The following is a 23,098-nucleotide window of genomic DNA, read 5'->3' as shown; positions in this document are numbered from 1 at the left end:
GAGTTGAGGGGTTATTCTTTTTAAATCCTCAAGAAACTTAGGGTGGGACTTAGCTTTGTGCTGGGGGCGAGACTGCGCTGCTCCAGCAGCTCCCCCCAGCACCTTTTCACACTCAAGGGTGACCCCTCTCCTCTGGGGGCCACCAAAATGCCAAAAACAATCCATTCCTCATACCTTGCAAGGCATTATGGGGCACTTCAAGCTCCTGCCGCTTTCTAGGGCCTCTGTGGGGGTCCCTGTCTCACCCGTACCCCCGGGTAAGGGTATGCGACGCGGGGAGCCCACACCCGGCCGCTCCGCACTTTGGTCGGGGGCCTGGTCCCACCCGGGCCCATTGCTCCTCCTTCCTTGTCTGGGGCCCCGGTCCCACCCGGAACCCCCGCAGGCTCTCCCCGTTGGCGGGCAGTCCCCAGGACCTGACCCACCCCGGGGACCTTTCCTGGACCAGCGGCGGAGCATCACGCGCTTCGCCGTCAGGGGGCTACAGGTCCAAGGTCGCTCACCTTCTGGGGGCCATATCTCAGCCTCTGGAGGTCCGATCTGCCCCATTTTCGTATCTTCTTGCTCCTGGCGGTGCCCCCCAGCCAGTCCTTCACTCTCCGGGTCTCCAAGAGGGTGCACTCTGCAGGGTGCGGTCTGCACTGGCTCCCTGCACCAACCTTTCGCCTGGCTCTCCTCCTGCGCCTCTCTTCTCCCTGTGCAGAGGCCTCTTCTGCGCACCGGTCCTGGGCTCTTCTTCTGGTGCTGTTAGGGGCCTGGGGGGCAGTCAGGGGTGTCCTCCTTCCAACTGCCCATTGCACCAGGCTCCAGCACCTTTCGCCTCCGCAGACCACACCCCAGCGTTTCTTCCTGTGCAAGTACTTTTTAATAGTTGAGTAGGGGCTGGCAGAAAGTCTCTGTGGGTCCTATCAAACAGGAACACATCATTTCCCTGCCCCTGCTCCCTCCTTCTTGTCCAGCCTCTTGGTTTGTTAAAAATTGAGTCGTCCAGTGTCTCTGGCCACATGGCCTCTGAAACCCAACTCTTTCCTTCTTGGTGCAGCCTGGTGCCTGGCACCCAGTGACAGCTGCTAATGGATGAGGCTGTAGCCCCACCCATCTTCTTCTTTGTGGAGAGGAGGCCCTAGCTTGTGGAAGAAAGGTTCTCAATCCATCCAGCTGAGGTCAACCCTCAGCCTGGGTCTGGTAATGGCTGGCTTAGAGAAATATGACCGTTCTGTATGACCCAAAAGCAGTACAAATATGACTTTGGACTCTGCAGAATACTTATTTTCACCTACTCTACAATGGACTTTAGTGCATGTCTGGAATCTCTAGGCTTTGTGGAAGTCATTTTAGCCATGGGCCCCACATCCCCATAGGGGAATAATGAAGTGAAAGCACAGTAAAACACACTGACTTTCCCTGGCATGTTCCTTCCCAGGGTATAAAGCCTATTCCGTGTCACCACCCAATTCTGCATAAGTCCTGCCACACCATTCACTCTGTAGCTGCTCCTGGACTGCGCACGCTCGGAATCTCCCCTGCGCAGCTCCTACACGTGTGCACACACATGTACACCCGTGTCTGCATGTAACCAGCACGGTGTCCCATACTCCAGCTGCTGCGCAGCGGCCTAGTCAAGCCAGGCGGACACCAGTAAAATCTCCATGCAGTCTCCTTCATTTTTTTTTTTTGTTTAAATATCCTATTAGTCACAGGAGGCATAAAACATGAATGTTACAATATACATAGTACTACATATGCAGTCTCCTTCATTATGAGTTCACTGTGGCTGAATCCCAGATGATGAGGCTCCCTCACAGTAAAAGCTCAACAATTAGGTGCTCGAAAATCCAGGCGGCCCATAGTGTCAGAACCACCTTCTAACAGGACACATCTATATTTCTTAATTTATATGTGAAAGTCGCCCATAAGTGGGATGATTGTGTATGCTAGTGAGTGTAGTGAGTACGTTCTCTGTTCTCTGTTGAAATGGCTATGTAACGTTAAAAAAATAAATAAATAATGGAAGGTTCATCTAGATGGGTTTGTTTTAAAGCTGTACTTGGGGACATAGTTAAGCACCAATGCACTAGTGGTTCTGGAACAGTTTTAGAGTTGGATTGCTGACATTGTCGCATCGCTGAAGTCCTTGACGAGTGGGAATTGGGTAGTATGTAGCTGGTAGTGCGTCTTGGAGCACCTTGTCGTAAATATTACTACAGCATCTTCCGGAAGCGCACAGTCATTTGGACAGGAGATTTTCCATTGAAATTGCTTTTAATATTTTACAGACATAAATTTATCAAATTATATAGCGCACAAATGATATGTGGAATTCTTATTTCTGTGAATATTTATAATTTGTGCATCAGCAAGTAAGTGTCTTGATCTGAATTAAATCTTTGTTTTCATGATAATTCAGAAATACAAAAAAGTGCTTCATTTTTAATTACATAATTACTGATGTATTCTGAAATGCGTACAGTTGATTTACAGGTATTTAAACATTTTATTTTTTTATTTTGTGTTTCATAGTCCTACATTATTTATTTATTTATTTATATATATATATATAATCTCTCCAAAACTCGCCTCACCGCATTCAATTTTAGAAGACTCGAACAGACAAGCGTGGACCCAAATTTTTCTCAGTGCATTATTTTATTTTCGCCCATGACGCGTTTCGGGAAATCCCTCCCTTGATCACATGACATCTCATTGCTTTTTCGTGTCGCTTTTAAAGTTATAACTGTGAAATAAATGAAATGTGCAAAAGTGTATCTAGTGCAAATAAAACCATCAATTTTCGTAATAGCTCATGTATGGATATTCTTACTAAAGTGACTAAAGTGCTTGATTCTTTTAAAGTGCCATAACCGGGTAATAGGACATCCAATACACTATTTCATTTCATCAAGGGTTGATTCAGTTAAAAACCATTATCAATGTTAAGAAGTATTTACAAATAAATATACCTTCTATCCAACAATCTTTAAAATCAATCCCTAATCAAAAATGTATAAATAGTAATATCCTAAAATCCATTTCCCTAATAAAAGAATTCCAAACAGTGAAGAAAACCGGAATAACATTTCATAAACAACTACATAAGTCCTCCAATTCATCAGGCTCGATATTCAATCATTGCATAAACACTTGTATCCACATAAATGTATATAAAAATTAATGCTGTATATATACATATGTATGTTATAGATGATAAATAGTCATACGGTATTTTATAGGAAGGTATATAAATCCTCTGTTATTCAACCCCTTAGGATGTTGGAGTTGAATCTTAAAATATATGATGTTTCTAGACTCCTCAGTCTACCCTCCCTATTTCCACCTCTCGTAGTAGGAAGTATAGCATCTATCACAAAATATTTGAGATATTTGGGATCACTGTTATGACTCAGCTTAAAATGTCTAGCTACTGGGTAGCTCTCATCATTGTTACAAATAGCACGAATGTGCTGTAAAATTATCCAGTATTATGGGTGTCTTTCATAGATTCACATGCGTGAATCATTCCCCGTCGTCGAGATGGGAGTCCCCGGTACATAGAAAAGTAATGTCATATAGACATACATAGAGAAAAGTAGGCCTAAGGGCCTTGCCTTAGTAGCCTATCTGTCCTTTTGTAAAAAGGACCAAACTCCAGAAGGTAGCCAATCAGCTACCACCTCCCTCTAGAACCTTCCTGTCAGGAGCCTCAGTCTCTCAGATTTTCTACCGCACGTTGTGCTAGGGAGTCTCCACCTGAGTTCTCCTCAGGTTTCCTAGTTTTATCTCTTTTCCTCAAGAAATTGGATATTTTCTTCAACAAACAACAATGACTGATCACCAGAAGAAAGGTCTATTCAGAGCCTGTTCATCTTCTGGTAAGAAGAGACTGCACGTCGATGACCAGCATGAAACTTGCCTATACTGTCTTTATCCTGATCATTCTCCTAAAGAATGTAGAATTTGTAGAACATTCTCTACAAAGACACTTAAAGACAGGGAAGGAAGACTGCTCCTCTGGTTGAACAGACTCAAAACCAGAGACGATGATTTGCTGTCTTCAGAGGACGGTGAAATGGCTTCAGTTTCATCAAAACTATCCTTGAAGAGGCCAAGGGTTGCTTCCCCTAGCCCTACAGACGTCCCTCCTAAAAAGACTGCCACAAAGTCTTCTGAGGTAAAATCTGTCACGTCTGACAAGGAGGTTCCTGCCTTCAGGAAGCCAACACAGTCATCGTCGACGCTTTCTTCAGTGATGAGAAAAACCGTCTCTGCAGTCTGTCTCCACATCGACGACGACGATGGCGTCGTCAGCCTATTCATCGACGACCACCACTCAATCATCGACGGCGGGTAAGCCTGTGTTGTCGATTATCCTTATAAAAAAGCAATCGACGTTGCTTAAGGTTCCGTCGACGGCATAGACGACGACACCGTCGACGACAAAACAAAAACCGTCGACGCCTGCACCGACGACGAAGACACCATCGACATCAGGTGTACCGTCAACGACGGTAAAGACATCATCGACGACAAAGACACCGTCGTCGATCGCACCGTCGACGACCGCACCGTTGACGACTAAGGCACCGTCGACGAAGGGACCGTCGACGACCTCACCATCGCCAATAGAAACAGTCGACGACAGCACCGTCTACGCCGCCGACATCGTCGACACCATGGAAAAAATCGGATTTGATTCCGCCAAAAAAGAGTACTAAAAATCCAATTACGCCAGATCTAACATCTCCAAGTAGGGTACAAAAATTACCCCCATCTTGTCTTCTACAGGATGATGAATCAGACGATGACCAGTGTGGTCAAGCAACTAGTCCTTCAGATCTTATTGTAAAGTGCCAATGCACAGATGAAGATGGAGATGAAGTCATTTTTACGGAGGAGACTGTACATGCACAGGTCCAGTCACAGGTCACTCCTACGGTCTGCCTTTCAGTATCTATAGTCTCAGATCTACAGTTCTTGATTCAGGACTACAAGAAACGATTTCCTGAATCACCAACGGCCCCTTCAACGGAGAAAACACAAGCATCGTCCAGGCCGCACCCATCTCCAAAGACAAGACCATCACCTTTGGAGATCCCTCAGGAGAGAGAATCAGTTCATCGTATCCAGTCCTCTGACGACGAGGGCGAGGAACCAGAAGGGGAGGTACGGGACGACCTGTCCAATCACAGAGATGATGATTACATCGCTCCTTCCCCAGCCACACCTGAACCCAGTACTTCAGAATCCCCGCCAGTGGACATTGGCGGATTCCACAATTTAGTGGAGAGAGCAGCCACGAGATTCCACATGACTATGGAATCACATGAAACAGACTGTTTCTTATACGATTTTAAAGACCCGATCAAAAAGACAACCAGATCAATTCCCATAGTTGATCACTTATGGGAACAAGGTCAGCAATTGATGCAAACACCAGCCTCGGTCTCCATAGTGGTGCCCTGACTGGATAAGAAGTATAAAGCTCCAACAGCACCAACCTGCCTTAATGGGCATCCCAAGCCAGATTCTGTGGTCACCCAGGCGGCTCAAAAGAACTCTAGAAATCCGTCCTCTCCACTATCAGCACCACCAGACAAGGAGGGCAGGAAACTAGATGGTATTGGCAAACGTTTTTCAACCACATCAGCCATGACCATCAAAGTAGCTAACGCCATTGCGCTACTGGGGCGATACAACAGACAATTGTGGGAAGACATTGTCCCATACCTGTCAGAAATACCTGAAGACCTAAAGGAGGAAGTTCAATCACTCCTAAAGAAGGGACAAACCTCCGCATCAGAAATTATTGATTGTGCTGTCGCAATGACAGGCTTCAGACAGCTGGCAGGCGCCGCGGTCTTGCGAAGACAAGGGTGGCTCAAAGCAACATCCTTCCGCCAAGAAGTCCAAACTAAGGTCCTAGACATGCCCTCTGACGGACAACACCTATTCGGTGAGAAAATAGACGAAGCCTTACAGACAATCAAGAAAGATACAGACACGGCACGAGCTCTTGGCACGTTGCAGTTCAAAAACCAGTCCTTTTGAGGGAACAGGGGTAGAGGTCAGCCCTCTTATAGAGGATCATACCAGGGCAAACCCTCATATTCATATACCCAAGGCCGATCACAATACCAGCAACGGCAACAGCAGCAAGGTCGCCAGACCTCTTACGGGAGATCAAACTTCTGGGGAAAAAAACAGAGGAAAACAACTGGCGGACGCCAATGACCGTTTCCAACAGCCAGTCCCTCCACCATCTCGTTCTTTCAAAATTGGAGGAAAACTAACACACTTCCTCCACAATTGGAGATCAATAACAACGGATCGGTGGGTGCTCCAAATAATCCAATACGGACATTCATTGGAATTCAGTTTAATCCCCCCGATAACTCCTCCTCACAAGGTTCAACACAGACACCTACGATTACTCCTTCAAGGAATCTCTTCAATGTTGAAGAAAGGAGCAATAGAGCGAGTCCCATCAGCTCAAAAAGGGAAGGGTTTTTATTCCCGCTTCTTTCTAATTCAACAGAAAAGGAAGAAATGGAGGCCCATACTAGATCTCAGGGCTCTCAATACATTCTTGAAGAGCCAATCGTTTCGGATGGTGACCATTCAGAAGATCTTGAGCTCTATGGAGGAAGGAGACTGTATGACGTCTTTAGACCTACAAGACGCATATTACCACTTCCCAATACACAAGCGCCACAGAAAATTCCTAAGATTCGCAGTGGCAGGTCCGCACTACCAATTCTGTGTCCTCCCATTCGGCCTCAAATCGGCACCTTGAATTTTCACCAAGTGCCTCTCCCCTGTGGCAGCTTTCCTACGACAGCAGGGACACAAAGTCTTCCCCTACCTGGACGACTGGCTGGTGAAAGCACCATCTATGGCGGGCGCAGCAGAGTCTTCCAACGCCTGTCAATATTTTCCAAAAACTAGGCCTGACGCTCAATCACGGAAAGTCAACCTTACAGCCCTCCAGAGTTCTAACATTTCTAGGGGCAACTTTAAATACGACATCTTCAAAAGCATTCCCATCTCAAGAGAGGAAACACAAACTAATTACTCTGGCCACCGCAGTGACTTCAAAGACCACCATCCGGGTCTGTACTTTCAAGTCCCTCCTAGGGATGATGTCCTCGTGTATACTACTCATTCCTCACTGTCGGCTCAGGATGCGCCCCCTACAAGAGGCCTTGATCAAGCAGTGGACTCAGTGTACAGGCTCCTTCGAGGATCACATAGTGATTACTCCACAAATAACCAAGGCCTTAATCTGGTGGAGAACACCCAAGAACCTATCGCAAGGCCTAACATTCCTGCTGCCTGCAACTCCACACGTAATAACTACAGATGCCTCTCTAGCGGGATGGGGAGCGGTCCTTCAAGAATTGCAAACCAGTGGCAAGTGGACGGACCAAGAAACGCAACTCCATATCAACCTACTAGAACTGAGAGCAGTTTTCCTATCTCTACAGGCCTTCCTCCCACGCATCAAAAACTCAGCAGTGCTTGTAAGAACGGACAACACAACAACAATGCACTACTTGAACAAGCAGGGAGGGACGCGTTCGCTGACACTATCTCGCGAATCGCAGAAAATTTGGAACTGGCTAGTACTACACCATATCACGCTAGTAGCAGAGTATGTCACAGGCAAGGACAACGTCATAGCGGATGCTCTAAGCAGACAGAGATCCCTGTCCCACGAATGGGAACTAGACCAAAAAGTGCTGAACGACATTTTCTCGGAATGGGGGAGACCGCAGATCGACCTCTTTGCCACCAAGGAGAACGCCAAATGCCACAGCTTCGCAAGCTGGCATCCCCGGTCACTAGGAAAGGCATGTTCCATCGCCTGGCGCAACGTGTTTGCGTACGCATTTCCGCCATTTCCCCTGATAACAAGAGTCATTTGGAAAATGAAAACGGAGCACTGCACCCTGATTCTCATTGCCCCGTACTGGCCGAGGCAGCATTGGTTCACGGACCTCCATCGCCTCTCAGTCCAACCATCAATCCTTCTGGGCCAACATCCATCCCTACTCACGATGTCCTAAGGCCAAGTACTGCACCCGAATCTGAAATCTCTCAGATTGTCGGCATGGCTCCTGAGTACCGAGAGTTCTACCAACTTAACATTCTGCAGGAGTGCAAGGATGTCCTAGCGAAGGCAAGAGCAGACAGCACAAACAAAAATTATTCCTTGAAATGGAAATGCTTTTGCCTTTGGTGTATGGACAAAGATCTCCATCCCTTTCGGGTTACTCCGGAGCAGCTCCTACCATATCTATTACACCTGGCACAATCGGGACTTGCACATGCCTCTATCAGAGTTCATCTGGCAGCAATTTCCCGCTTTACAAGAACTTCACAAGGACCCTCTCTCTGGTACCACAGACTAATAAAGCAATTCCTTAAAGGGCTCTACAGATCCTTTCCTTGGCCACGCAGAGTTCCACCAACATGGCATCTTAATGTGGTACTCAACCAATTAATGAAACGCCCGTTTGAGCCCATCCATAGGGCTGAGATCAAATTCATTTCATGGAAGACATCCCTTCTTCTAGCTCTGACCTCAGCGAGACGGGTCAGCGAGCTACTAGCTCTTTCCACACAAGATCCCTTCATGCAGTTCAAGGAAGATAGAGTGATTTTAAGAACTAATCCTCGCTTTATTCCTAAGGTCCCCTCGGATTTCCATTTAAATGAACCACTAGTCCTAAGATCATTCTTCCCAAATCCTAGTACTGCAGCTGAAAGATCCCTGCACTGTTTGGACCTAAAGAGGGGTCTTAAGTTTTACCTTGACAAAACAAAACATTTCAGGAAAACGAATCAACTTTTCATCGCTTTCAGCAGACCGAGGAAAGGCATGCCACTTTCCAAACAAAGTATTTCAAGATGGATATCTTCGGCAATTGCCTTTTGCCATGACAAAGCCGGACGGGCACTACAATCCAAAGTACGAGCTCATTCTACAAGAGCTGTGTCCACATCGGCGGCACTATTCGCTGGAGTGCCAATTCTGGACATTTGCAGGGCAGCGACCTGGAAGTCGCCGCACACCTTTACCAGGCACTACTGCCTGGATACGGAACTGATGCAGGATGCGGCTGTGGGCCAGGCTGTACTTCGCCATCTATTCCAGTAAGATGAGCCTTCCTCCTTCCCACCATCCTTTACTGGTATGCACATTTATTTACTTTATTCTTTTTACTTGTTGATGGTTACTAGTCGCATGATATGTATTATCTCAGACTGCTTATACTGTTCCATCACAAATGTGCATAATGTATTGCTTGCTACTCTGATTCAGGCATGTGAATCTATGAAAGACACCCATAATACTGGATAAGAAATGCGTTACCTGTAACTGCAGTTATCCAGTATTGGTGTCTTTCATAGATTCACATGCAACCCTCCCGCCTCCCCAGGAAGGTCTCATCTCTCTCTCTCTCTCTATAACATATATTACGCCTACCTAGCTTAGTGCGTACGAAAATCTGAGAGACTGAGGCTCCTGACAGGAAGGTTCTAGAGGGAGGTGGTAGCTGATTGGCTACCTTCTGGAGTTTGGTCCTTTTTACAAAAGGACATAGATAGGCTACTAAGGCAAGGCCCTTAGGCCTACTTTTCTCTATGTATGTCTATAGGACATTACTTTTCTATGTACCGGGGACTCCCATCTCGACGACGGGGAATGATTCAGGCATGTGAATCTATGAAAGACACCAATACTGGATAACTGCAGTTACAGGTAAGTAACGCATTTTTTCTTGGTATCAAATTATATACACAAATATGACTTATGTTTATAAATTGGTCACAGATTTATTCTCGTCTCATTTATTGCCTCAGAGTTCAACAAATGCTTACCACTACCCTCTGAGCCTAAACTGCCTGCCCTCACTACCCCAAAAGAGAGCATTTAGTATCATAATGTTTGCTTCTCTAAACCAATAAGGGTTGCCTAGACTCTACACTGTGTACCCAGTTTTGGTCCACTATATAGAGAGCCTGCTTATTACATTGGGACACTGTATGGTTCCCTTCTAGCTCAAGGATATTTTCATGTCCTAAAAGACCCGACTCCCTGCCAGTATCTCAGATTTATGGTAAGTGAAGTTTAATATGGATTTAAAATAATGCCGTTTGAAGTCACTATAGCCTTCAGTGTGTTCTTCTCAGGAGCAGTCACTCTTGTATTGAGAAACAAGCATTTGCAATGCAACCTGTCACACACTAGTGAAATTTACAGCAATTGGCGTTGACTGTTTTTTGGTTATGTTTTTTTAGCTTGCAAGTATTTAAACAGTGCTGTTCTGTAACCCGAAGCACTGACAAAGCCAGTAGGTCTGGCCATCACTTAGTGACTTGATGTTTCCATCCATGCTCTCATATTCATCTGTACACTGAAGTCTCACTCCTCATCCATGTAGTCTATCTTATGTGTTTGCTATATAGTTAAAAGTGCCGGACTGTGTCCACCCACTGTTCCAAAGAGCATGAATGCTGACTTTGTGAAAAGAGAATAATTCAGCTAACTGTTCTGAACTATTTATACACTCCACAATGCAGTCCAGAATTTGTAGTCCAGAGTAAAAATATACCAGACATTGTAGTCTCCATAGCAACAAAGAATGCTCTTTTACTGAAACAAACCATGCACTATGTGCTTGGAGTCTTAGTAGCACAACTGCAGCCGGACGGTTGTCTGCAGCACAGTTAGCCTCACGGGAATGCTGTTAAAAAACAACAAAAAAATACAACAGATCGTCAAAACATCATATGCTACAGTGGTGGAAGTATAGACCATATGTATCGGCAGAAGAGTGAGCCTCATTTGCAGCTCCGTCAGCGAGCCAATAAACGGCAATTAAAAAATATCTGAGTTCCCAAGTTGGAAACCATATATACATTTAAGGGCATTATTCCTTTGGGAGGAAGCTGTGGGCCAAGGAGGGTGTCTGCAATTTCGCTAAATCCACAGCAGAGTAGACTAACATGGCGCGAGGACGGCCCGCGGAGTAAAGACACCGGGAACAGGGATGGAAAAACACTCTTCAAGAGGGCAAGGAAAAACGGGGCCAGAGAACCTCTGCAAGAGGAACCAGTGAGGGACTAAAAACAGAAGCATTAAGTAAAACGCAGTCATGAACACATGTTAGTAATAGTAAGCAAAGCAAACAGTTCAATTCAAACAGGCTTAAATTACAGCAGTGCACTTTGCCCATTATATTTGTCTAAACTAATAAAGCATTTGGCTATCAACTCATTCAGTAACGAGTGCCGTTTCCCTGGGACCTCCGTCCAACCTCTCACACACACACCTGCATTTACAGTATTGTTCTCTTCCTGCAAAGATGGATGAGTCAGTTGCTTTGTCTCGCAAAGTTTCTTTAAGGAAGCTGTCAAGCGAGTTTGGAAACCGGAGCCGGTGCAAGGGGAGGTATGCAGGAAGTGGGGAATAGACAAAAGCAGGCTCTACTGTGTAGAGTTTAGGGGTATTCTGGTAAGAGATCCATCACAGAATGAGCTGTGTCACAGAAAAGAATGCTGGTAACGAGCTATCCGGCACATCGAAATGAATGAGCAAGGTGTGGGAGAAGAACCCAACAAGACTGGTTGAGAATCAGACCTGCATCTGTGTGTGCACGGGTGAGAGGGGTTGCAAGCGAGGAGGCAACATATGGCCAGAGCGGGCCAACCAAAAAATAGCAAATGAGCAGCCACGATGGGAGGTGGTGGTGTAGGGACGGCACTGGGGAGATTGTGGCAGCAGCAATGACTGGAGGGAGGGGCTGCGAGTGAGGAGGCAACAGAGGGCCAGAGCTGGCCAACCAAAAGTAACTATCTGTAATGTCCTATGGGAGGAAACCAAGCACCCAAAGGCGGGACAGATGGACCAACCAAAGTAAAGGAATTTTGAAAGGCAGGCCAACTGACTAACTAAAAGTGTTGGGCATATTGAAAGTCCATATGCTGAATACAGCATGCCTCGCAGAGCAGCACATGCGCTGCTCAGGGTCCACTTAAAAAATAAAAGGCCCAACAATGGTACGTCTGGCTAACATCCCACTGGCACAGTGGTACTCGTGGGTAACGTCCTACTGCCAGATATATTTGAAGCTGTTACTTGGTCTTTTAGTCCCACATTCACAATGGATTCGTCTATGAATTTTCAAGCCTGACGACGCAGTATGGGCAAACTGCACTGAAAACACTGTTCCACACGACTTCCACTTTTGTTTGCTAACCACTAATTTAGGGAATTGGCAAATGATTTTTAGTCTAGGGACCGCATATGATCTGCATCAGCACATGTTGCAAATAAAGTTTTTTTTACCTATAATAAGTGGTTTGCAAACTGTAGTGCTCTAGATTCGCATTTGTCCTACGCATCTCCCAGGATGCGAACCCTTCGTCCTGCGTGTTGGTACATAATTTACTATACTTTAACAAGGCATGCTAATTTTCAGGTTGAGTTTAAAAAAAAAAAAAAAAAACACATGTAAATATGGGCGCGGGTGCAAAATCCCACATTGCGTCTCTGTCCAGGTGCATTATAGGTTTCTGTAGAGGTATTAAGACTCGCCTAGAAACCTCTTAAGAATTTTTTTTGAGGTGTATGTGGCAACCCTTCCCCACATCTCCCAGTTTGGATTGGCCAATTATGTTCCAAGAGCAAAATCCCTCCAAGTACCTTAGCCACCTGCCCTGCACAGTGTCACATTGGTGTCTTGGCTGTAGTGGTCCCCTCTCGCAAATCCTTCTCCGGCCATAATGCCAGCATAAAATCAGGGTTCTTGTGATTGTTATTGGTGACTGGGGGTAGAAGACTCTATAGGAGATTTAATAAACTTGCTCTTTCTATGAGCTTCTGCTCCATGCGTTCACTGCGGTAATCGCAGTGTCGAACCAACTGTCAATAGGGAGCATCAGTGTGACCCAATAATTAAGATTAACATCTGTTCACCCTAGCCCGTCTTACAGTGACTGCATCCCATTATAAAGTAAGCAGTAATAGATGACAGGTATCTAGCTCTTGTCTAAAGTGTTGAAAGTGGGGTAATGCTGTGATCCTGGCTCGTTTTCTTGCCTCTGGATATGCGCATATCCAGTTGTTTCAAAACTGCATTATTCAAGGTTCTGACCTGAATGAGCAATTCACTGGTTGCCCAGAGGGTCTTTATTTGCACAATGAGTCTAATCCAGTGTGCTACAGTTTCTAAGACTATAGGAATGGTGAGAAGGCCATCTGTTATGTGCCCTGCTCAATCACAGAGAGAGGAGAGAATCCAGTTTACCTGACAACGGCTTGGCATGTAAGGTTTTGGGGTAGCCCAGAAAGAGGGGGCGGAGATTTATTTTTTTGAGTTGAAATATGAAGGGTTGGTGAACTGAATCAAAGGTCTTCTGAAAGTCTACTAGAAATCTAGTGCCTTCTGTAATATGGACTTTAGAGAGTGCCACCTGCAGGCGTTGGAGGCAGTGACCTGACACAAAGCAGTATGTTTGCCTCAATATTAGGCAGTAATATGAGCCTGTTTAAGGTGCAGCTTGTTTTAGGTTTTAGTAGGACCTGGAACGTGGTACCCCTTAATTCGCATGATGAGGAGTCCTTTTGGACTTACTGTGAGTCATGTGAGAAGTGGTGGTCCAACTCTAAACTGAAGGAGGGAGTTCAGCACTTGTTAAGCAGCAAAGATGTTCTCTTAGGTCTGTCTCCCCCCCCCCCCCCCCTCCCCCCCCCCCCCCCCCCCACTGCCAGTGTTAATGTGCTAAACATGGTGGGAGTGAAGGACTAAGGGTGGCAACCATGGGTGGGTTCTTGGCACATCCAAGCACTCCAATGTCTATCCACACCTTGAAGCTAGTCTGGGATCATCGGTAGCATGAATCACCATCCGTTAATCTCCCTGTTGCCTAGCAGGTTCCACCATGGGTCAAGGCAGCAATCCAGACTGGAAAAACTCAAACCACTCTCTCACTGCCGGAGCACATAATGCGGGGAGGGAACCACACTCTCCAATCCATTGCCACTGTGGGTCCTAATTGTTTCCAGGTCTGCACCACCTTCACCACACATGCCGGTCAGGCCCTAGTGTAGGTCCGTCATTTTCCACATGCTTGCCATGTAGTGTAGCCCCTGCTTAGCACTATCTCGACCATGTCGGGTGGCATTTCTTTAAAAGGAGGAGCTCTTGCCGCGGAGGGATGTCGATCATCCCCACGCGGCTGCTCCATTGTGCCTCTCTCCTCTTGATCTCCCCTGTGATCACAACCCTGCTACCTGGATCAGCGCTCAAGGTTTCCAGCTTACTTGCGCGAGAGATGCAGTACTCATTGCAGGCTTCTGGCATAAGGCTAGGCCCAAGCCCGGGTGGACAACGTCTCGGCTCTATGCCCAAGCTGATGTTCCTACCTTCCTAGGGTGTTTAGTAATGTGGACTGCCAAGCTAGACTAGGGTGATTCAAATTCCAGGGAGTCCATGGCAGAGCAGCACTTGGATGCATACGCCGTCTTAAGCATTCTAGGCCAGGCATTACAGTTTAAAGGGTTAGAATATATAGGATCCCAGAAAGAGATGGATTGCACAGAACCACTGTGAGCAAAGCGGCTCTATATATACTGGACAATAATGAAGTACAGTGTGTATAGAGTCCACAAAACCCAAAGGTATAACACAGGTTAAAGTCAGGACTGACCTTACTCTCAAAAGTGGTAGCTTGGTCGAGCACTAAGCAGTACAAAGCATTTGTTGTACACCCTCAGTCAGCAAAGGATTTCACACACTCAAAGACTGAACTCCAGGCCAATGGTTTTTATATCCACAGATATAGTTGTTTTATTTTTAGAACCAACAGGCATAAAAATATACTTTGCTAGATATGAGAACTCTTATGTAATTACTGTGCAAGGAAGCAATAAAGTTGGTGAACACAATAGGTACAGGAGTTGCTGAAGGCAACTCAAGTCTATACACACTTTATCATTGAGCTCAATGGATTGTTACCATAAAAGTACAGTTGATTACAGTACATATTACTTTAGTAGTTCCAGGGCTAGATCCTAGATTCAGTCCTGGGGTCTAAGCTGAAACCAGATTAGCAAAAACGTTTTAGTTACTGTGGTGAATTTTCTTGAATGTTAAGCTGTTTTGAAAGTTCATACTTAGAAACTTTTCAATGACAATCTGGCAATGTTTTTCAATGGGGGGAAATTCAGGTTTAAGGTTTAGACCAGTCAGCCCTTTGGATGGTCCCTCCTATTTATTTTGTCCCCTTTTTGCCTCCTAACCTTTTTAGTTTTGTGTCCACTACAATTGTTGGTGTTGTCTTTAGAGTTCTGAGTGCCTCCTTACCCCATTCAACCACCTGAGGCACAGGTGTTTTTTAAAATGGAGAACAGGGAGACACAAAATGGAGGCTTGTAACTGCCACATTTTTCTACCTCAGGATCCTGAGCAATAGGACTACAATGGGAAGGCTCTAGAACCTTCCAGCTGATTCTAGCAACCAAAGCCAGTCTATAAAAGGCCAGAACCAGGGCGGCCATTTTAGAGTGACCAGAGAGCTTGAGTGGAGCCTGGTGAAGAGTGAAACGATAGTGTGGGGAGGCACTGACTAAGCCCTGACATCGCTCAATCACCTCTAGCTCTAAACCAGTGTTATTCCTGTGAAGAGCTGTAGATAACTGGCCTGGGACTTCCACAGGGAGAACATCTGATTATAAAGGAGATTGCAAAAAACAGTTGATGGACAGAATGTAGAACAATGTCATATATTCACCCCAGCTCTGACCCTGTGCCTCATGGGAACAGTCCAGTCCAAACTACCAAGCCAGACGTGAGTCCCCATTTGCATATAGCCAGTGTCTAACCCAGGGTGGTGTGGAGTGCAAAAAAACGATGGATTCAGGCCCAGATCCTTGTACTCGGGTGAATGTATGACATTGTTCTACATTCTGTCCATCAACTGTGTTTTTTGCAAATTTCACCCCGAGTGTGCTGGGTTGCTCAGACGTGAGTCCCAGGCTCTCCACACCACTGGAGTCAAGCTATCCAGGCTGAGGAAGGCTGATAGCCAGAAACCGGTCCTTGGATGCTTGATTCCGGTCTGGGAAAGACATGGCTTGGTAGTTCGGACAGGACTGTTCCCATGAGGCACAGGGTCAGAGCTGATTTGCATATAGCCAGTGTCTAACCCAGGGTGGTGTGGAGTGCAAAAAAACGATGGATTTAGGCCCAGATCCTTGTACTGGGGTGAATGTATGACATTGTTCTACATTCTGTCCATCAACTGTTTTTTTTTTTTTTTTATAAAGGAGATTGCCCAGCTTTCTTTGTTTTTCGGCCTTCGTGGCCCAGCCCGAACTGCTTCCACAGAAAGTGTCGGTTCTGGTACATTATCGCCACTTCCCCTGAGGGTTCTCTTGGCCCATATGAACGTAGAGGGAAAAGAAGCCCTACCTTGTAGCGGCCGGCGGGTGAAGTTGCTGTCATTGGACTGCTGCCTCTCATTCACGGGCCCCCGTTGAGGAGATCTAGCGGGGAGGGCCTGGTTTGGGTCAGCAGGCCAGCGGTTTTGAAGACTGGCATCGCGGAGGCCAGTGTGTGCAGTCGAGCAAGAACCCGGAAGAAGGGGGCGGGAAAATGAAGAAGGCCGGCCCGCGTTAGCATCCTCCCCCTCTGACGATTGAGGCGAGGGCGGGACGCGGAGCTGAGAGGAACGCCGAAGGAGACACGGCGAAGCTCTGGCCCAGTCTGCTGCTAGGAGCCTGCAGCGCTGGGGCCGGAATTACCACAGGGAGGTGGTAGTGATCGGAGGTGGTTTGTGGCCGAGTGAACAGACCAGGACGTGTCTATCGGAAACCCGATAAGGCTGTGAAGTGCGGGGCCCCAGGGGCTGAGAGGGCCTCACTGCTGACTATGAAGCTGTGGCGGAAGGGGAGAGTTTGGTTCACCCGGGCTGTCGACCTTCTACCGATAACTGACAACCAGCGGTGGGGGAGCCAAGGAGTAACAACCCGGCTTGGGAGTATCTCCCACCTGCTAAACTGCGCCAGGAACTGTATTCTATAAGTGCGTGACTCAATGGTTAAAGTCAATTCTCTGCCTAATTCAAAGTCACCTGAAGGAAAGAGTATCTGAGTGAGGTTTAATTGACTGTACATGAAAGCCGAGGTAACCGGGCTATTCCGGGAGTAAGAAAGTATTGGTTGGGAGGGTTGCTCCTGTTAAGCAGATCAATTAGAGCCAAAGAATGTCCCTGTGAGAGCTGGACATTCCACTGTGGTTTTAGAGCAATCTTTATGGCTGTATGAGAATGATAAAATATCCTGCCTGTCTTTATTCAGATATCCAGCTGCTTGAACCATGGTGTTAGTGTGCTAATAGTGGAACTGTTGCTGAAAACCTGTATCCTCCTGCCAGTAATAACATTGATTACTCAAGGGTAATGTACAGCTGTGCATAACTGTAAGGGAGCTCTATATTTGCTGTTTATCTTAACTAAAACTGTGGAATATACACTGCTTGCATAAGGTGCAGGAGTTATTACTGAGCTCCTTTCATTTGGGGGAGAAAAGTGTTATTAATGCTATATGAAACTGTGCATATGCTAATAATCAAATGCAGAGCTATTTAATGTACTGAAACTAAATACTGCTAGAGGCAAAGAGATACTAAAGAGTTTTATAAAGTAGACCGTATTTTTCTAATCTGGTGTGGTCATTTATTTTTAGTGGTTGGGTGCTGGGTTACTGTAAGTGAGTGATGTAAGCACAACACATTTGCCTTTTGGGATTAGCCATTCCTACTCTGTGCCAGGCTACCCTATGTGGACTGGTAACCCCAGTAAACACAGGTAAAGTATGATCGCTTTACTTTTGTAATCCAGTACTGGGCTTCTAGGGCCAGCACTGGGGTCTGAACTCAAAACAGGTAGGTAATTGCGTTTCAGTATTTCGTATGATTTTTATAGTAGGCACTTGGAAGAAATTTCATAGAAAAGCATACAATGGGTTCCTATGGAGAAAATACAGATTACTAGTAAACCCGGTAAGGATTACTTTTGCGGTTCAGTACTGGGCTACAAGTGACAGTACTGGCTTCTCGCCTGCTTTGCAGGGGAGTACTTCGGAATTCGAACTTCGGCTGATTTTATATGAATATTTGCAGTTTCCAAAACTTCATACTTAAAAAACTTTCGAGTTAAAATGGGTCAATGTGATCCAAAGACAGGTAAGCGAGTTACCGGTTTCCAGGTGAGTACTTGGCTGGTGAAGATAAGGTTCCGGGTATAGACTCAGGGGTCCCCCAGTGTCCGGTAATACAGCCGGTTCCGCCCCAGCAGCGCAGGGCCAGCCGGGTGCAGATGTAGGTAGGCCCAATGATAATCCGGTTGGTGGCTGCTGGCTAGAAGTATTTACAACAAGGGGTGGTGATGGACAGAGTCTCTGAATTAAGCAGAGTACTCTCACCCAGTCAAGAGATCAGGGCTAGATCCAACACCGTTTTTTAGCTCATTGCACCATCCCAGTTTCAGAACCTGGCTGTATGCAAATTAGTCTGTCCCTGGCCCAGTGCATCATGGGAACAGGGCAGACCAGACTACAAAAGCCAATTCTTACACTGGGAAGGAAACGAGCTTCTGAGGCTGAAATGTCAGAAACCGGTCCCCGGTAGCTTGTCTCCTTTCTGGTGAAGAATTGGCTTGGTAGTTTGGTCTGCCCTGTTCCCATGATGCACTGGGACAGGGACAGGGACAGACTAATTTGCATATAGCCAGGTTCTGAGCTGGGATGGGGCAGTGAGATAAATAACGGTGATGGATCAAGCCCTGATCTTTGGACTGGGTAAGAGTGGTCTGCTTAATTCAGACACTCTGTTCATCACCACCCCCTTTTCTGTATCGTTTTTGGCCACTATAGGTGTGGCAGGGTATACTCAGACATGAGTCCCTTTCTCACTGCTCCATCAGGATTCAAGCAAGCCGGGCCGAAGAGGCTGAAATGCCAGAAACCGGTCCCCGGTAGCTTGTCTCCTTTCTGGTGAAGAATTGGCTTGGTAGTTTGGTCTGCCCTGTTCCCATGAAGCACTGGGCCAGGGACAGACTAATTTGCATATAGCCAGGTTCTGAGCTGGGATGGGGCAGTGAGATAAATAACGGTGATGGATCAAGCCCTGATCTTTGGACTGGGTAAGAGTGGTCTGCTTAATTCAGACACTCTGTTCATCACCACCCCCTTTTCTGTATCGTTGCTGGCTAGAAGGCCACACTGCTGTGGGAGCTGGGCTCCTGATCACTTGCTCAGGGCAAGAGGGGAAGTAGGATAGGACAAAGGTGGCACAGCCAGTGGCACTCGGGCGGCAGGGTGCAGGGTGCTCTTGACCCGTCGGGCGCTCAATGTTATACAATGGGAAAGGTCAAAAAGGAAAAATAGCTGCAGGCTCGGGGACGGAGATTCTCCAGGGGCGACCAGCACTTAGAGGTAAGTTGGGATCTTGGAGCACAGGTAGGTACCCCAAAGGGAGGCACAGGGGGCTGTAGGGCGCCGGGTGCAGGGGTGTCTTTGGGTGTCGGAAAAGCTTACCCTCGGCTGGTCGCGGTTGGCGTGGCACCTGATTCTGAGTCTGCAGGCGTCGACTGGTTCGTCTAGGAGGGTCTTTGGGCACTGGACTTCGGGTCCCAGTCGCCGGGGGGACGTCCTCGTGGTCTTGGTTCGGTTGGGCCCAGCCGGTGCAGAGTGGGCTGGTCCGGAGCTTCCTGGTTGGCACCAGGTGGATTGTTGCAGCAGAGCCTCGCTGATGGGAGTCCCAGTCTTTAAGAGGGTCAAGGCAGGCAGGTCCTCTGGGTGTCCCAAGGTTGCTGTCCGCAGGAGTTGTTGGGATTAGGCAGGAGCAGGTTCCAGGATCGAGAGGCCGGTAGGGCTGGGCCCTAGTCAGTTGTTGTCGTCCTGTTAGCAGCTGCACGGCGGGTGGTCTTCTTGAACTTCTTTCCGTATCGGGATCTGAGAAAGGAAGGTTCAGGGAGCCCCTAAATAGTGAATTTAGGGGCGTTACAGGTAGGGCAAGGACAGGGACCAATGGGTCCCTGTCCTGGGGTGAGTACACTCCCTAGTCTGCTACTCTCTTCCTGTGGTAGGGGGGCAGGAGCCTAGCTGGGATTGGGCAGGACTCCCCATCTACAAGATGGCTGGAGCCCAGGGTCGTGCTTCATCTCGTCTCTCCCACCTGAGGGGTGGGGTTGGCACAGGCTGGCACACCCCCTTCCTGACGTAGTTTTTCCCACCAGTCTTCCCTCCAGAGTGGGGGTTAGAACTGGTGGGGGCCAGTTGCTGGGTACAGCAAATGGTCTGGAGAAGCTCACAGAGGCGGCATGCCTTTGAAGCTTCCCCCTGCCCATCCTGGGGGAGGAGACCTAGCACCTCACCCAGGAAGTGCATTGTTGCAGGCCCAGGAGAGCGGGGGCTCTCCACCCAGGGGTCCAGCAACATGTCTGCTGTGTGGCAGACTCTGCAGCCACTCAGCCCAGACGTGGATTGTAGGTTAGGATTTCAGAGGGCATCTCGAAGATGCCCTCTGGTGCATTTTACATTAAATCCCACACTGGCATCAGTGCAGGCTTAATGTGCTGAGAAGTTTGGTACCAAACTTGTCAGTCTTTAGTGTAGCCATTATGGTGCTGTGGAGTTCGTAATGGCAACCTCCCATCACCATATACTCTTAATGGCATCACTGCACTTACAGTGCCCAGGAATGGCCCTGGGTACCGTAGGGGCATAGGGCTCATGCACCTGTGCCCACACCTGTCATAGGGCACCCAGCTAGAGGGGTGACTGAAGTATGCCAGGGCAGTGGGTTCTGTGGGCATGACACACAGGGATGTGTGCCATGTCGACTCTTGGTTTAGTTCTGTACTTAGGCACTCAGCCTGCAAAGGCAGCGTGTGGGTGCCAGGGTACAGGGCATCTGATGGTGGCAAAATAAGTGCTGCAGCCCTCAGGGGTCTTCTCTGGTCACCATGCCCTGGGTACCTAGGGCACCATTTACTAGGGGCAGACAGGTGGCCCGATAGGCGAATTGGGTTTTAAGTTTCAGCACAGTTTTAGGGAAGGAGCACAGGCCCTGGGTACCTGGTTGGAAGGAACCCAGGGCACACTGTCAAAGCACATCAGCAGTTCAGAAAAAAGTGGGGGCATACCAAGGCAAGAAAGATGGCACTTTCTCACAACCACGTTTTAGTAACGTGAGCTTACTTAATTCCTGCTGTTAACTGTGCTGTTTTGTGTGTCTTATTTCAAGCTTGCAAATCTTTGAAATATCTTGTGCTGAAAAATTCCAAGTTGAAACGTCATCTAACCACAGTTCTCCAGCGTTGGCATCCATATAGGTTAATCTACCACCCGCCTTCCTCTTTCTAATTCCATGTTTTCTTTTGCTCTGAAAATTTGAACTAAAGTAGGTTTTCTTTTAGCCTCTTCATCTGATTGAGTGCATGGCAGATGAAACCGTGAGGTGGCTAGGCAGCCTAGACTACTGTTTAATGCATAGTTTAATATTGTCCGTTTCACTCTTCTGGCACGGAATTCAGTCTTATTTTATTGATTCAAGCAGGTGTATCAAGTAAAGATCCACATTTCCGGAGAACTGTACTTCCAGAAAACTAACTTTTCAATTTGGTTTTACTAAAATGATGTGTGATAGTGTATTTAACAGGCTCATTTTAAACAGTCTTTATTGTTAATGTTTTGGATGAGTCTTGTAGATTAACATATTTCTGTTTAAAATGGGTTGCTGGGAACACCCAGGGGGCTAAATTGGCATACTGAAGTTGCAGACTGGCAGGTGAATGAAGCTCCCAGTTTCTAGTCTTATAGTTGTTTTTAACACAGTATGTGATTTGTGACTCACAGGGCTCAATGGTGATAACTAGTTGAAGAATCTATAAATGCCATTATTAAAATTTTGTCTCTTAGAATTAAATGAGACCGCAAAACAGCCCAATTCAGAAGAGTTAGAGGAGGAGGAAGAGGAAGAGGAAGATGACCAAAGTGAAGATCCAAGCATTCCAGATCTTACTAATTTCGCCATCGAAGACTTAAGACAGTAAGTTGGTTAAGGCATACTCCGTACATTGTTTCACATGCACTGAAATAATCATATGCAGTAGTTTTTATTGTGTTGTATTGGATTGACAAATGGGGTAATCCGTGAGGTCTTCCTTCGCACCGCATATGATAACATGTTCTGAAATTGGAATCTGAGGCACTGCAACAAATGTGAGTTTAATCTTAAATATTATGCAAAGTACAACTAAGTTAAGTGTAGTTTAAAGGCACTTTTTAGTTGAACAAATCTCACAGTAGTTTATTATTCTGTGGCACATATTTGCGGTCTTTCAGCTATTGCAGTCTCTGCTTGTGTTGAAGGAGGGAACAGTCTGGGTGAAGAAATATAGGCTACAGATTATCAGTGCGACTGTGTATTGCAGGCAAAACAGTTTTGCGTGTAAGATGTCAAAATAACTACTAGATACCCCTTTTCCTGTATTGCCTGCTCAGGTTTCTGCTATCTTACCAGGGCAGGCATTAGTACTAGAAATATACAGGAAACTAGGGTGTTTCTAATTTCTTGCAGTCTGTAAGATCTTTTCGTGAGCACTTAGGTATCTTAAACCCTTTCTCTGTTCAGCCGACTTGTGAGGAAGAAGTTTAGATTGCCTACTTCTAATCCAAGTGTTTTTAAGCAATTCTGGTACCTTTGTGGGGATCCTGATACATTTAAAGAAGGGTGCAATAGGTACAGTGCACTGACATTAGTGAGACACAGGAGTCTACTTGTTATTTTGTTGTCAAGGTAGAAGGTTCCAAGCAAAACTTTAGCCCCATTTTGTATTTAAAAGATTTTTTCAAAGAGTAAAATTCAGCAAGCTGGCCTTACCTCAAATGTTTCCACATTTTCAAAAAGGCAATTGGCTGCCCGTTCTTAATCTGCAGAACTCCTGTTTACATGTACTCGTCTGCACAAGTCACAGATTCAAGATTGGCAAAAATATGTAGTAGCACAAAGTACTTTCTTTTGCACTG

At 46.6% G+C, this 23,098-nt stretch overlaps 1 protein-coding gene across 2 annotated transcripts in view; it reads left to right on the top strand.

The window, feature by feature from the left end:
- Nucleotides 1-23,098, top strand: part of PCF11 (PCF11 cleavage and polyadenylation factor subunit) — a 324,271-nt gene that overhangs the window by 98,681 nt on the left and 202,492 nt on the right. For both annotated transcript variants that reach the window (XM_078658484.1, XM_078658483.1), the window contains exon 11: nt 21,989-22,118. In XM_078658484.1, coding sequence (XP_078514610.1) covers nt 21,989-22,118 — 130 coding nt within the window. The remainder of the gene's footprint in view (nt 1-21,988; nt 22,119-23,098) is intronic.

The sequence above is a fragment of the Lissotriton helveticus genome, chromosome 8 (genome assembly GCF_964261635.1).
Source record: "Lissotriton helveticus chromosome 8, aLisHel1.1, whole genome shotgun sequence".
NCBI lineage: Eukaryota > Metazoa > Chordata > Amphibia > Caudata > Salamandridae > Lissotriton > Lissotriton helveticus.
The sequence above is the reverse complement of the archived record's forward strand: the minus strand, read 5'-3'. Positions and strand labels throughout refer to the sequence as shown.